This window comes from Haemaphysalis longicornis, unplaced genomic scaffold (genome assembly GCF_048455015.1).
Source record: "Haemaphysalis longicornis isolate Haplotype H1 unplaced genomic scaffold, Haemaphysalis longicornis Haplotype H1 scaffold_1, whole genome shotgun sequence".
In the NCBI taxonomy this organism is placed as follows: Eukaryota; Metazoa; Arthropoda; class Arachnida; order Ixodida; family Ixodidae; genus Haemaphysalis; species Haemaphysalis longicornis.
The window spans coordinates 457,192,256-457,208,312 of NW_027526203.1; the positions used below are offsets into that span (position 1 = coordinate 457,192,256).

A 16,057-nucleotide genomic window follows, 5' to 3' on the forward strand; every position below is an offset into this window, starting at 1 on the left:
GCATTTCCAATCGTTAAAACTAAAGACAAGTAAATGAAACTCGGCGTAATGATAGAGTCGTATGCACCTTGGCGGCCAATCGCGTTACAATTTTCCCCCAGAATTTTTACATATTAGATTAAGAGCTCAACATATCATTCGCGTGAAAGTTCGCTTTGCCGTAAAGCATGTTCTGCTGACGTAGCCCGACACGAGGAATTCTCGAGGAGGTACGACGCAGTAAAAAAAAAAAAAATGAAGCTGCTTTCGGTAAGTTGTCAGTCCAAATTTAATGACATTTAATCAAGGAGACCAAGTGCTTGCGGTCTCCAACACTCCTCTTCCTCAACCCGGTTTCAAGTTTGTTCTATTCTGAACTCTAATATCTTTCTCCGTACAGCGTAAGTGTTTTTATGCATCTTCAACAACGACGTAAAAAAAAGCACGTACTGCCGTGCGGAAGGCATATGGGAAGAAACTTTTATCCCACCGTATGACACACGCTCAATGACGACGTATTTAAATTAAGCGGCGTGTGTGAATGGCTCTATCGTTTGAAACTTTTATCATGATCAAATTTTTGCAAAAGTAAGGTGCGGCGCAGACAAGAATTAGGTATCAAGTAAACGCAAAGATACAGCAGAGAGAGAGCCAGATGGAAGCAGACGACAATGTGCTGTTCATGGTGCGACGGCGCCGCCAGTGGCCGCCGCCCCACCAAATGACCGGAAGTTTCCGCTGCTGTGCTGTATTGCCATCTTCCTGTTTGCAGCCGCAAATCCGTGCTGTTGTGGCCTGTGGCTGCGTCAATCGCCAGCAAGAAGTGGCCGATAGCACCGTTTATGTGATCTTTGTGGTATTAAACGTGCTAGAACAGGATATGGGGCTCTTCGGAAAAACGCCAGAGCGGTCACCAAAAGAACAGGTACTGGTTGTAAATTTTTAATTGATCATACGTGCAAGTGAATAGTAACGGGAAGTGCTCATTTTAGCGTTGGCGTTGTTCTGTTGTAGGTCCGAGAATGGACGTCTAAGCTCAGAAAAGAAGGTTACCAGCTTGATCGCCAGATCAGAGGTTTGCTGCTTGTCGCCCTGTGATTTTTCTTGTGCCACATAGCTTTTCCGCTGCATGTCATTTTATCTGAGCAGGAGTTGAACGTAAAATATTGAACTGTTTCTCCTGATTGACCACATCTCGGCAGCTATTCAGCGACAAGAGGAAGGCGTGAAAAAATCGCTGAAAGAAGCTGCAAAAAAGAATGACAAAGAAGTGTGCCTCATCCTGGCTAAAGAAGTGCTCCGGGCTCGCAAAGCCATCAACCGGATCCATGCTTCCAAGGCGCAGCTGAACAGCGTCGTGATGAGCATGAATCACCAGCTGGGTAACTCGATGGCCTCTGCCCTTTTCCACAGCTTAGCGGCGCTGGTCATAGCTGCCTCTTACCCGAGTTTCGTTTCCAGCGACACTTCGGTTGGCAGGCTCAATGCAGAGGAGCACCGAGGTTATGAAGAGCATGCAGCAGCTCATCAAAGTTCCAGAAGTGGCGCAAACGATGCGAGACCTTTCAAAGGAAATGATGCGAGTGAGTGCTTTTGAACAGATAATCCTGAGATGCTAGCATAACGCGGGTTTTGTGTTAAAAGCACGCGGTAATGGGGCTATTTTTGTGTGTATCCTTTGTAAAGGCAGGGATCATAGAGGAAATGCTCGACGACACCATGGAAGGCCTGGACGACCAGGAGGGACTGGAGGAAGAGGCTGAGGAAGAAGTTGACAAAGTCTTGTGGGAGCTGACAGCAGGTGAGCCCTGCATGAGTATGCTTGAGCAGTCAACCTACGTAATCGCAGGTTCAAGCTTTTTTTTATATATATAAATAGAATAAACGATGCTTTGCTAGTTCAAGAGACTGCCCATCTATTTTTTGAGAAGTATATGTTCTCTATCCCATACAAAAAGGCATCACTTAAAACACCTTGAAGCGAAACGGCTTTGCTGACGAGGTCGTAGAATATTTGAAACCAGAATTTTCAGATCCACCAGCCTCACCGGATTAAGTATGCGGCCAAAAAGAATGCTGGTAACCATGACACTAAATCACAATCATGCAACTTGCATTATTTGCACACAACAATAAAGAAATACTGTTTATAATATGTTTCAAGCTAATACCCATGCTACACTAGCGTCCGAATGTCATTTGAACCAAATGTCATTTGACTCAAATGCGAAGTTGTGCTGCTCCACTGGGTTTTGAAATGCCATTCGGCTCAAATGACATTCGAGCCAAATGAGCTCCCAGAGAGACATTTGGGGCTATCAAATGCCATTTCTAGCACTCTCTCACACGGCGTTCCAAGTCAGAATAAACAAATACATTACTGGAGTGCTTAAAACAAACAAAATATTCGTAATTGTGGGGCTTAGTTTACTTCTCGTTCACTTAAATCGTGATATCAAGATGTAATAAGGCCGTACTCTCAGCATCAGTGTGAGCAAGAGACAAACCTGTGTGGCCAGACAGCACAAAAAAACCTCGATTGCAATTCAGAATTAAGCAAAAACCATGTCAAAGCTTACGTTATTGATAGTTTGGCATCATTTTAATGCCGAAGATTGCTGATAAATTTGATTGTTGCATTATTGTGTAAAAACAGAACTCGACAGAAGCAGCGCCATGCAGCACGGCGAGCGATTGTTAAAGCTTTCAAATGCCATCGAAATTGTAGTGCAGCACGGCGTATTCTGAATGGCATTCGAAGCACCCCATTTGAGTCAAATGACATTTAGTTTAAATGACATTCGGACCCTAGTGTAGCCGGGGTATAAAACAGAGACAAGAGACTTATGAAATGACAATTTGTACGCAACGTTTCACTCTTAAGCCTATCGACGTAACGTGTTTTGATTTTGCTCTGGTAGAGGGCTCTACTGTTCCGTGCAGAAAACAAGGGTGATCTAGCTGAGATGGAAAGAAGCATTTATTAGATTGGTAAATAACCAAGTAAATGCAGTCGCTGATAGCATTGTTATAATAGACCATAGGAACTGCTCTTCGGGAAAAACTTGGCTTCGGGACAAAAATGGTATTTGTTTAAACCCTGCAACACATTTTGGGTAGATTGTGATTGAATGACAAGGCACTTAAAGGGGCCATGAAGACAAAATACAAGTTTGGTTTATTAGAAAGACTTCTTTTTCCCGATAACAGTGATACCAGCTTTATTGCAAACTTGCTACAAATAATGTAGATATTAATGAAAACTTGTGGAGCAGTGGCGACTCCCTAGCCACTTTCTGGCAACTCTTGTATGATGTTACAGAATCTGGATTGTGCGATTGGCAGCCGCCGAGCTGAGCCATTGCTAATACACATGACTAGGCGATTGTAGTCCCGTTTGATCGCACCATTTGAATGCTAACATGCAGTTAACAGTCTGAACATTGTTTTTAGTGCTGGCCCATATGATGTCACTCCTGCCCATAACATGTCACTGTGGCGTGAAATTTGAAAGTTCTTTAATTCTAGCTGCATTCTTTTTTTTTTTTTTTTTTCAGTTAGAAAATGTATTTCGTGGTTGGAATGAGGTTAAGTGAGGTACTAAAGCCGTGTTGTTTTAAATTAAATGAAGTTGTATTTTGTTTTCATGGCCCCTTTAAAAGTGTTTGACCAGAAAACACTTAAGTGAAGAAGTTGAACATAAAAATCTGCATACATATTTGTGTCTACATGCTTTTGGTGCACTTGGCAGAAATTTGGTGCAAATTTTGGTGCACTTGGCGGAAATTTTACGTCCTGTGATACACCTGCTGGTTGCAATGACAGATCTGATCGTCGTGATCTTTCAATTTTTGCTACTTTTGGAATTGGTGCTCCTTTAACTTAATGCGTTCCATGTGTACAATGCCGACTGTCGTATGCTGTAGCGAATGTCATGAGCAGTTGCCAGTATTTTGCTTATGACGAGCTATGGTCGTCATGGGTCTCTTGCAATGCTACAAGAGGCTTGTGACGAGCCCAGCTCGTCAAACGGTGCTTTTCTATTTACAACATAGATGGCAGCACGGGGTCTGCCATTGGCGCTTGTATTCAATGAGAGTTTACACACTAGATGGCGGAATGGGTGGCTTGTTTCCCGCACATTTTACAAACATGGCTTCATCCGTGCTGCGTTCTGGTGCGATAAATTTGTCTTCTTCAGGTGATGAAAGCGATAGCGATCAGGATGGCAGCGGTGTGTTTGATTCTTCGAGTAAAGCAGATAGTGATGACATTTTTACGGACAGCGACTTTGAACGGGAAGACAACCGCGATGATATGATGGGCAGCTCCCGTGAATGGTACCCGATAGATACTGAGGAGGCTCAATGCTCAGTGCCACGCTCTGAATGCTACCACACAGATGGTAGCATCACCTAGCTTCAGGGGAACTGTCAAGGAATAGTGCATTATCTGCACGGCAATTGAAACCCAACCTTTACTTTTTGGATTTGCAGAAATTTATTTGTAAATACATCTGATGTGCCCCAAGTATAGTGTATTATGTGGAGCGAAGAATGACCAATAAAACTTTATAATATGCCGTAAAATTTTTTCGATGATATTTTTTGTTTTCAGTGCGTTTTTGAAGAATATCACATCATTAAAAAAATTGGCCATTTTGGAACATAATTATTTTGCTTAATCAGCCCTTAAGGGGTTAAAGGTGCACTGGGGAGAGTTATAAATATTGCCTAGCTACCTTTATTAGGTTAAATTCCAGAATATGTAGTTTATTTTAGAGTTTGTCCCGCAGATTTTTATCTATTTTTCCACATGAAAATTGTGTTCAATAGTGCCGTTTCCCTCTTGCCACTTTTCTTGCTGATGTCACCTCTGCTGTGAGGGCACACTGGCAAGTAAGCCAGGTGGAATTTATTACGGGACTGCAACCACTTTAATTGGCACAAGCTGTCTATAAAATAACAAGAAGCCAACAAGAACTGATGAAAACGCCAACATTTGGAATCGGGGAAAGCACCAAACCCTATTGGAAACCAGCGTAACATCACTGCAGTAGTTCATGAGGTGGCTGCAAACGGCGCAGAGCGTTTTCCGTTCTTCCATGCTTTAGACACAAATGAAGGCTTCAGACTCATTGTGAATGGGTGAGGAGTGCAGGTGTGGAATTAAACTATGCAGCCAGATTCCCCCTCCCCACGCACACACACCCACACGTGCGTGTATGAGATAAAAAAAGTTTTAAGACTCTGTTCCCACTTGGCGATGTGACTGGAGCAACCACCACCGAGGCGCTCCCTCTTGCATGAATGTGGCACGGGCGACAGTTGCGGCATTTTTTTTCTTCTAGTTATTGTTTCTGGGTTATGAATAAGACTTTGCAGAAGCTGCAGTTTTGACATGGTGGAGCCTTTGCTTTTGGCAGCTTCACTCATTGGGAGTTTTGCTCAGTTTCTGGCTCATGCTAGTAGTAGTGCGTGTCTACGATTGTTCGAAAGTGGCTTTGGAACTAGGCCTCACAAAAACACTCCATATGTGCACGTACTGCTCAGTACTCCAACCTCGCACCAATTTTCTCAAAGACATGATCATGGAAATTTGTGTCGTTGCACTTGTGAAACAGAAATGGATAATTTTTTACTAATTGTATTCATCGCCTCAACAGAGAATGGCATGGCAGTTGTTTGCGGCAGCACTCAATCACCAGAGATAACTGAATTTGACGCGTGCAGCGTACACTTTTGCTTTTTCGTTGCCATGTCCTCCCAGTAAATAATAGGTGTCTTCGATTTTGCTGCACTCGCTGCACTTATTCAGGTAGTGCAGCACTCACCTCTTCGATTTTCGAGTGCAGCGCGCGGCGCCTGGACTTTTCTCTTCGATTTACCGACGGTGCAGGGAGTGCAGGATGAGTTCACGGCTTTCCCTGCACCTCCCAGGGAGGAGGTGCAGAAGCAGACGACTAAAGTGCAGGACCTGCTCTGCAGTGGCGGCGCCTGCACTGAACTGGCTGAACTCATCCTAAACTGATGCAGAAAGTGCAGGCCAAATCGAAGAGACCTAATATCTGGCTGCTTTGGCAAGATGTGACACCTGGCAATCTTGTGACGTCAGCCTCCCTGTTCCGCTACAAAATTGACAGGGGCAGCTAAAATGGATTGAAACCAATCACTCTAGTTGCTGTGTCTTGGGTGACTTAAGTTACACCAATCGGTAATAAAGGCCAAAATCGCTCGCTCGTATTGCAAGTGGGAACTGGCCTTTAGGGGAGTACCCTCTCAAGGTACTCCTCTGAGACTTGTGTCACCCAAAGCTTAGGACTGTCACACATACATGGAAGGGTTTGAAAAGATGTGTCATAAGAACCCTTTAAAAGGTACTTCTCTGAGACTTGTATTGCACTTTGAGACTAAACTTAGGACTGTATGATGACTGTGAAGTCTGAATACTGAACTTATTTGAATGCGTGAAATGCAGAGGCATACCCTGGTTTTCTGAGTCCTTCCTCCACTCGAGCTCCAGTGGAGGAGATCCTTGAAATCGGTTTCCCCGTGCATATGCATTGCGGAATCCTCCCCTCAGCTGAGTGGAGGAAGCAAACAGAGTGGAGGAGGGACTCAGGATACGGCCCATCATCTCTGTGATATAGCACAATTGTGTGCATTTCTATCATGAAAGCATAACATAGGTGCTTGTACCATGAAAGCAGTGCTAGATGCGTCCAGTAGCTATTACTCATTTGAGTTCTCCCAGCGATAATCTGCTTCCCATAACTTTTGTGCCTATAGCAAACTATGATGTGGTGTAGTGGCATAAGCATTGTGCCAAACACCACAGACCAGTGGCATACACCAGGAAAATTCTTGCTGCTTGCCAGTCTGGTTTCGAAAGGTAAAATGTGCCTGCTCTGCTGTTATCATTACCACCTGAAGGTAAAAAAAGCTCGAATGGACAGGCTCAAAAAATGCTCGTCCTCTGCGAAATGAAAATAAATAATATATTTCCATCCTTTATTGCTGCATTATCTCGTTGGCCTGCACCTTCACTGACACTTAGGCTTAAAGACCTAGTTTCGGGGCTTGGTGCATAATATTTGTAACTGACGTAATAACTCGTGCCATAAATGAGTTGGTTTATGTTTACAGAAACAAAGAAAAGACACAAAACATATGATGGACATTAATAACGAACAGGACTAGTGCTAGATATAGTTCCATCCTTTCTTATTGAGCCCATAATTTTCCTTTGCACTCTACGCCGCACCAACTACCGAAAGGACATCACGATGGTCTGGGATGTGTTTTCATGCTATCTCAACCCTTAAAATTTTAGTTTTTCACTTATTTCATGGCTTATATCGATATTTCTTCATTCACATGCAGTTTGTACAGATTAAACGTGCCAGCGACCCGTTAAATTTAGTCTTGCAGACTTGTGAGCGTGTTGTCGCAGCCAAAGTCAGCAAATTAGTGGGGAGTATGGTGCAAGGGACAGGGTACTTTCGAGTGCACCTTGTTTATTAAAAAGCGCATGTAAATTAGTTGAAAAAGCCCAGAACATGGCCAACGCATCCTAGATTTTAATCTTGTAAAATAATGGGAAAATGTTTACAACTGACTCGTGTCCCTTTGATGGTTATCAGGCAGGATCACCAACCTTTCAAGGGATCCACATTCCAAGCAGGCCACCATAAGTTCACTTGGCACCTTTACAATATTAAATAAGAGACCAATCGCAATCACAGTTGTGCAGTGCCACCATGCTCACCAAGCACTCTCCCCGCACGGGGCACTTTCTTTAACGGGAGACTTAGCACTATGAAGACGAATATGGTGGCAGACGTGACAGGCACCTGTCACGTCTGCCCAATCGAATCCCCAATAGCACGTGTTTTTTTTAAAGTGATTTATTTGTTTTTAGGCAATGTTTTCTGTACTAAATTCACCATTTTTGCGCTGTAACGTTCATTGCTCCACGAGCAAGTTCGCAGAATGCGGGCAGTCTGACACTGGCGCACTCGCGCATTCTCGTTGGTGTGGTGTTGCTATTAGCACCGACTGCTTGCGGGCACAGTCCCAGATCAGCTGACCCTTGGCCTGGTGCGAACATGCCTCTTACGATACAGGCATGAGCCAAGCAAGCTCCAAAGGTGGAGCACGTGGAGGGCGTTCATCCACTGCGCATGCCTAGGCTAGTGATTGTTACTATTCAAAGCAGTGCTGGTAAGCTTATCGGACGCAATTTACAGCCGACAGCATGGCAGAAGCATGGTGTGCCGATTACTGAGATATCGAGAATGCCCAGCCAACGATACCGTTGGATGCTAAGCGTGTTGTTTCACAGAACCAAAACTGGTTTAATTTCTAATCTTGGACATCGTCCAATCACGTTGCACTTTGTATTGACGTCATTTTTGTTAGTTGGGGCGGCCTCCGCAAACCACGCATGGTAGTCGTTCTTTTTTCAGGCTTTATAAAATAAATAGCGCCTTATCGCCCAGATAAACGGTGAAAAGTGTGTTTATTTGAGCCGGTCTACGCAGTGCAAGCAAAAACAGGAGCTTGACAAATTCACTTCAGTGTCCCTTCATAGGGGCCATGCTGACAAAATACACGTTTGTTTTATTCGAAAGATTTGGTGTTTATAGTGCCCCCAGCTCTTTTCTGGCAGAAAGTGATGCTTTGTTCGCTGAGAAATCAATCAATTTAAGTTTAAATTTTGTATTTGCACCTGGCTTGTTTTTGTTACGGTAGGTAGTAACCGTTTCGTGAAACATAGGGTATGTTCGGCAAATGTGGTCACGTAAGACCGTGTCAGTTACACCAGTCAGCCGGTGTCGCTTGAGACAACCCCCAAGCATCGCACCGCTGGGCAGAAAAAGCATAGTGCATGCAGCACCAACAGCAGTACACACTGGCACGTCTGTTTACGTTTAGAAGTACCAGTGTGTACTATGTTTATGTGTGTTTATGTTTATGTCTGTGTTTACGTGTACTTTCACAACTTCCATTATTTCACCCCACCATCCTTACTACTGTGAAATGAATATGAATTACACTTAAGTGTAAATAGCTCGTTCTGCAAGCTTATAAGGCCTGCCTAACTTGCGTTTGCTTTTGCCGGCCTCAGCCAATCGGACGGCTGTGCATATAACGTTATAGGTTCTAGTGCGGGAAATGAGCGTGTGATTCGCATGGCCATTCCTTTTTTTTCCTAATTATGGAGCTTATTTAAGCGAAGTTTACATTAAAAGTGGTGTCAGTATGATTCTAACGACGCAATTTTTTTCGAATGAACCAAACGTGTTTTGTCTGCATGGCCCCTTTAAGTCCTTTGGTGTGTTAGGTAACATGTTGAACACGCCTGCTAGTTGCGGGTCTGAGAGAATATGTCGTGTTAAAGTTAGTTCAACTCTTTTGAGGATGCATGTGCAGGAAAATGGTGTGCCTTAAGGTGGAGTTTGAAGTTGCACATTGTTTATCGTTACGATGAACTTGCTCCAAAAGGCATTACCACCAACCATTTCCTTATTTATGTATGTAGACGGCATTCAGATATCCTTTAAATCATGTAACCTGTCAGTTTCCGAACGCCAAGCCCAACTTGGTATCAACAATCTCGCTAGCTGGGTAGACCACAACGGTTTGATTTCAAACTGAACCCAGGAAAGAGTGTTTGCGCTGTATTCTCAAGGAGATGTGGGATTCACCCTGGTCCTGATATTCAGCTCAATAGTGTGTTAATCCCTGTACTAAAAGAACACAAGTTTTCAGGCATAGTACTCAATGAGAAATTTACATTCATTCCCCACATTAAAAAGCTTAAACAAAAATGCTTCAAGGGGCCATGAAAGCAAAATACGAGTTTGTTTTATTCGAAATATTTCGTGATGTATATTGCCCTCAGCGCTTGTCCGGAAGCACACGATGCTTCATTTACTGCAAGATTAATCAAGTGAAGCTAAAATTGTGATGCTCGTGCCAAAACGTGTGTTTGATTGACGTTTGCAATGACATCATAAGAACAGGCCTTTCAGCTAAACTTGGTGTGGAGCGGAGACTTGTTTACTGTTAGTCAACCTAGATAGTGCCACCACACTGCGGCAAGCCGTTTTCTGCCTTTGGTTTGTTTGTGATTGTATTTAAACCTGACTTGTTTTTGTTCATGTGGAAAATAATCGTTTCGCGAAACATGGTGCTCGCTCGGCAAATATGGCCACGTAAGACACCGTCGCTTGCGCCAGTCGGCCAGTGTCGTCTGAGACAACCCCAAAGCCCCGCAGTTCTGTGCATCTAAACCAAGCATAGTGTGCACAGTACCAACAGCAGTACGCATTGGTACTTCTATGTTTACGTGTGCTTTCGTAACTTCCACTGTTTGTCCCGCCATTCGTACTGATATAAGAAGAATGTGCCTTAAATTTAAGTGCAAATAGCTCGTTCGGCGAGCTTATAAGCTCTGCCTAATTTGTGTTTACTTTTTCCGGCCGCCGCCAATCGCAGAGCTGTCTGGTATGACATTATAGGTTCTGTTGCAGGAAATGAGCTAGTGGGTCGCATGGCCATTCCCTTTTTTCCTAATTGTATAGCTTGTTTGACCGAAGTTTACGTTGAAAGTGGTGTTAGTTTGATTCTAACGAGGCAATCTTTTGAATGAACCAGACTTGTGTTTTGTCTTCGTGGCTCCTTTAATGCCTTACTGCCTTCACGAACACCTTAAATCTGCCTACTCTCGAACGCGATGAGCACCAAATGAGCACCAAACATTGAAAGTGGGGTCAGCATGATTCTAACGAGGCAATCTTGAACCAAACTTGCATTTTGTCTTCATGGCCCCTTTAAAAACAATGAACATTCTGAAGGTGCTCTCACACCTCTCCTATGGAGCAGACAACTGTTGCTTCAAGTTTTTACAAGCCTTGTAGGGTCCTGTTTGGATTACGGTAGTGTATATGGGTCAGCGTGTAAAAGCGCATTAAAAATGTTAGACCCAGTATTGCACCTGGGGCTCCGTCTTGCAACCGGAGCTTTCCAGGTGAGCCCTGGTGAAAGTTTTCATGTAGAGAGTTTAAAGTGGAGCCTCGAAAACAAGCGCACTTACACATCACTGGTGTATGCCATTAAGACGACTTCTATGTCTAATCACCCGTATCACCCATATGCTTTTATTGTAAATGATACCTCATCTGTTCTTGCATACTCAAAACGTCCATCAATACCTCCTCCTTTCTCCTTGCACATGAGAGCCTATGTAGACGAATTAGCAGTTTTGTTAAGCGATAGATTAAAGTAATCCATTTCTGATGTAGTCCCACCGTAGGAGCTGTCCCCTATTGCGTGTGATATTTGTTTCAACATACCGGCAAATGAAATGCACCCAGAGAACTGGTAGCACAGCAGTTTCCACAGTTGCAACACAAATACCCTCTCACTGCCTTTTACACAGATATTCGAAGAGTTCTTCAATTGTGGCATGTCCTGCACATGGTCCAAACCTTTAAAACTCGGAGACATTGCACAAAAATAGCAGCACTTTCACTTCGCTAAGTGTGGTATGGTAAAGCTTTACATTCCTTTAAACCAACAAAAAGAATTGCCCTCAATCACCTAATTAAAGCTCTAGTATCTGCAGGTAACTCAAAACTAAAAATTGTTTGCTGGGTTCTGGGACACAGCAGCATTCTGGGGAACATGCTCACCAGAATACTGCTTTTGCCTTATAATAACTTGAAGAAACATTCCTATGTGTACACAGAGTGCCCAGGTGGTACAAATTAACTGCTGTCGCCTTCACCATGCATCAGTCATGAATTCTGACTGATACTAGATGTGCACAGCTAAAACTTTGGAATTACTGTGGAGGGGGAGGGGGGCTACTGCATCTTCAAAAAATAGCGTGCACAGGATAACCAGCGTCAGAATAGTGTCCGCTGAAGTTTCGTCTTTTCTCCCTCTTCAGGGCAACTCGGAAAGGCCCCAACAGCTGTCACGGAGTCGTTACCGTCGCAAGACATCCAAGAGGCTGGTCCATCATCTGCCATATCTGACGACGAAGACGACGTGACCAAGATGCAAGAGCGGTTGCAGGCTCTGCGGAGCTGAAGCCTCACTTCAAGGCTTGGGCAATATCCGAATGGTGGTTGTTATCAGTTGATCTTGACACAGTAGTCTCATGGTTCCTTGTCTTAGCTTGTTGGCAGTGTGATAAACGTGTACTACCCGCACGCACAGCTTCTCTCCTGCAGCATACAAGCTGTTTGCAGGCAGTCAGCAGGTTGGAATTGGTGCTGGAAACATGCAGTTCCGAACCACTGATAGCTGTTGTTCGAAATTAGGCAAAGCTTGTTGCGCAGGCTTTTGAAGTGGAAGAAGAAAAAAAGCCTGTGGGGGCACATCTCAAGGTCTACATTGTTCCTCCTGGTTTTTGTCTGCTTTTGCATTTGTGTCCTGTGCACACGAAGCAAAGTTGTGAAGTCAGAAACCAAAAAGAAGCCACACTGCTTGCTTGGGCCAAATGATGTGGACAGTGTGGTTCCTTTGGGCAGTGAAGGAAAGGTCATTCTGAATAGTACATATGTTTACTATGGGCAAAATGTGAATTTCTTCAGCAGCACTCGAGCGGACTGCTCGAATGCAAAAGCTTGTTGCTGAAGTTTGCAGCTATTTTCTTCACTGGATCCCTTTCGAACCCTACACAAAGTTCTGCGCACATTTACTAATTTATACAAATGCTGTGTAAACGCACAAGTTTTATGGTACAGGGAGAAAGGGGCAGCCATCAATGTCCACAAGTTTTTATTCCACTCCTAAACATGTAACTAGGGGAAAGCACCACCGGCCACAAAAACTTGCAGCACGTCATTGAAGGGATGCTGAGGACCATTGTAAAAATTGTCTAAATAATTTATTTGGTTCAACTTAGATGTGTGTAGTCTGTGTTGTGGTCAATCTACCCCAGTTTGCACATTTTAGTGTGTACTGAAAAAGTGCCATCCCCTTTCCACTGTCCTCGTCAAGTTTGACGCAGTCAACTGTTGCTACCCACTTGTGCAAGTCAGCAGGCCAGCATTTAATTAACAGAATGCAAATGTGTGTACTATATGATACAAACGATGCCTGTACAAGGACAAAAGTTGGCATTGACTACAGAATAAAGTAACATTTAATATACTGAAGTAGCATGAAACCACCACACTGTAAAGCTGTGTGCCATGGTGAGGTGGTGCTGTGAATGGCACCTGGTATTCCTGTTCAAGATTCAGAAATAAACTTCTAGTAGGTACATAGTAAAATTTACAGTTATGCGTGTATAACTACACAGTTCACCAACAAATGAGAGTGCCCCTTACTGTGTGTAGGTATTTGGTGCTCGCTTCCTGCAAGCTTTTGTGGCCAGTAGCATAGTCTGTCAGAAGTTTCCAGGACATGCTAAAACAGGGCTAGTAATCAAGGAAAATGGTTTCCCTAGCTTTGTCGCCTTAGTTACATTTTCCGGCCCCTATAAAGTGCCATGGTATGGGGACTTTTGACAGCAGCTGTGCGTGCGTTGCCCTTGCTTGCAAACGGTAGTCCGTGCACACCAGAGGCCGAATGAACGTCTTTGTTGTAGCATACTGGCACGTGTAAAGTTTCTTGCCTGAGGTGCCTGTGGGTGTCATTTTGGAACCCATCTGCTTCTAGCGCATTCAAGGCCAAGTGTGAAAACAGCCACACTTCACAAGAACGCTGCTGCTTGTACAAAGAAAATTAAGCCTGCAGTAGCTTGCATCTTGTGCAATGGGTATCATCAGTACTGCGCATTGTTTTTGAACTAACAGATTTCCCATCTCTCCGTGAAGTGACAAGCAACTTGTTTGATGCTCTCGCGGGTTGAGAAAAACTTGCACTGCATTGAGTTACTAGATTGTTTTGTTTTTCCAAGGAATTACTACGCTGTTGAATAAAAATTGTTTTAAATGCCACACTTCACTTGTTTCTGGAACATGGAGCTCAGTGGAACATGGAACAGTAGCTTAGCAGCCGGGTTAAGCGTGCTGCTGTTAAGTGTTATATTGTTCAGTGACCTTCATCGATTCATCATCAGGATGGCAGTATTGATTATATATTTTCAACGTGCCAAAACAAAGGCTCTGAGGCTGTGATAATCTGTTCATACGTTAGACCTACACATGTGTTCTTTAAAAGCTCGCTTTCTGTTATTTTCCATGTTCTGTGCTCAAGCACAAAGGATGTGCACGTTTTATTAATACCGCTACAAACCTCCATGTATCACTGCGGAGTGCTATACACCGAGCCCCTTTAGAGTCTGCTGCACTGCTATACACGAATGAATTGCTTGAAAAGCATCTCTTCCAGGAGCAATTTAAGGAATTTTATGTCAACGTATGAAGGCCGTAGCGTTACCTATTAATACAATTTTCGTATTTAGCGAAAGTGTGACACTCGAAGTGTTACAGGTGGTTGTTCACGTTTAGTCCGTATAGACTATGTAGTGGGAAAGGACCTCTCAGGTATGGTGCACGGTAATTAGGTTTGAACTAGAAGTGTCGCTGGTTCATTGGTATTCATAGGCCCACGCATTTCTGTAGGTAACTACACGCTACACCATGCGCTGTTCCCAGTTCGCTTCGTTGCCCTCGAGGACCTCGAGGCTGCGTTGGAGTGTACAAGGAGTTTGAGTGGCCTGAGTGGTGGCATTTACCATTGTTCTGCCGGGACGACTTTCGTGCAGAAAATAAAACCGGTGTAGCGGCGGCGCCGCTGTCCTCAACCACTGAACAGCCGCCACTTTTCGGCACTAGCTCCCAGCCTGCGCGGGCAAGATTTGCGCTGCTCGCTGCGGTGTTTTGTGCTTGCGCGCATCTGATTTATTGATTGATTATGAGGTTTAACGCGCTGATGCTGTACAGGCAATGAGCCGCACTGCAGTGGAGGGCTCCAAATTAATTTTGACCAGCCGAAATCTCGAACACACGGGTGTTCTTTTCTCCTGCATCAGAAAAGCAGCCGCCAAGGTGGGAATCGAACCTGTGCCTTTGGGCAGCTAATTTAGAAAGTAGGCGCAGAACGTTATAACTCCGCTTGTGCAAATTTTAAACTAGTATGACCCGACATAGAATTACTTTCCCTCACATTTCCTGACCTGATGTGTATTCTGAAAATGTTCTTGATAACCAGCTAATCTCTCTCGTTAACTCAAAGCCACAAAATTATCTGAAAATTTTGAGAAAAGCGGAGTTTTGAGTTAAGTGAAGTGCCCAAAATTTGTGGCCGGGTCACTGAAATAGCTGCTAACAAAAGCTCCACCACACAAGGGAGCTTTCATAATAAAGGCAAAATGATTCGCAGGAAATTTTTTTTTTTAATTGCAGAAGAAAGAACTGCTTGATGCTAGCCTGTTCTGCGTTGGGATCTGCATCCCAGAAGCGTTCTCGAGCTGCTCAATGCAGCGCATCAATAGTTGGTCGCCTCTGCTACTTTCGATCGTGTTGCGAAGCAGGCGCCGCATATGCTTGTTGTTTCTGTCATTGTACGCACTTCTGGAGGCTCCTTGTTGTTTGCATGATCAGCTGCGTCGCCCACAGTTATCTCAACAATGTAAGCACCAGACAGCATTCCGGTAATGGGGACATTGACCTCGCACCGCGCATACTCGCTCCACACGTTCGGCACGTAGTGGGAGCTAAGCGTTCAAACGGGGTCCTTAATACCTGCCTGTAGCGGATGTTGCCTTGTCTCCTCTCTGTCAACATTTTGAGATATCCGCCGTCCCCCGAAAAAAACGTTTTGAGATGGGGGGGGGCAAATGCATAGCGCGCATGCATGGAGAGAAAAAGTTTTGATGCCGAGTTCTAGTTAAAGAGGAATTACTTTGACGGACTGGCACCGGGAAAGTTTTTCCCTTCCCCCGCTTGACTGTGCGCCTGAAGCAAATGCGGCGAGGCACACGCGTACATTCTATAGGCGGCAAAAAGTTAACGGTTTTTTTATGTTCCTGCTTGAAACAAAAATATCGAAAAAGCCTTCTTCAGGGGTAGTCCTACCATTGATGCTTGTTCTGTAGTTAGTGGGCTTTTTTT

At 44.2% G+C, this 16,057-nt stretch overlaps 1 protein-coding gene across 1 annotated transcript; it reads left to right on the forward strand.

Moving 5' to 3' along the window:
* Positions 1-219: 219 nt before the first annotated feature.
* On the forward strand, positions 220-13,939 carry Vps24 (vacuolar protein sorting 24). Its single transcript, XM_077687876.1, has 7 exons — positions 220-249; positions 752-904; positions 994-1,054; positions 1,182-1,361; positions 1,441-1,562; positions 1,666-1,780; positions 11,938-13,939. The coding sequence occupies exons 1-7, from the start codon at positions 235-237 to the stop codon at positions 12,078-12,080; spliced, it is 789 nt and encodes a 262-aa protein (XP_077544002.1). The 5' UTR covers positions 220-234; the 3' UTR covers positions 12,081-13,939.
* The last annotated feature ends 2,118 nt before the right edge of the window (positions 13,940-16,057 follow it).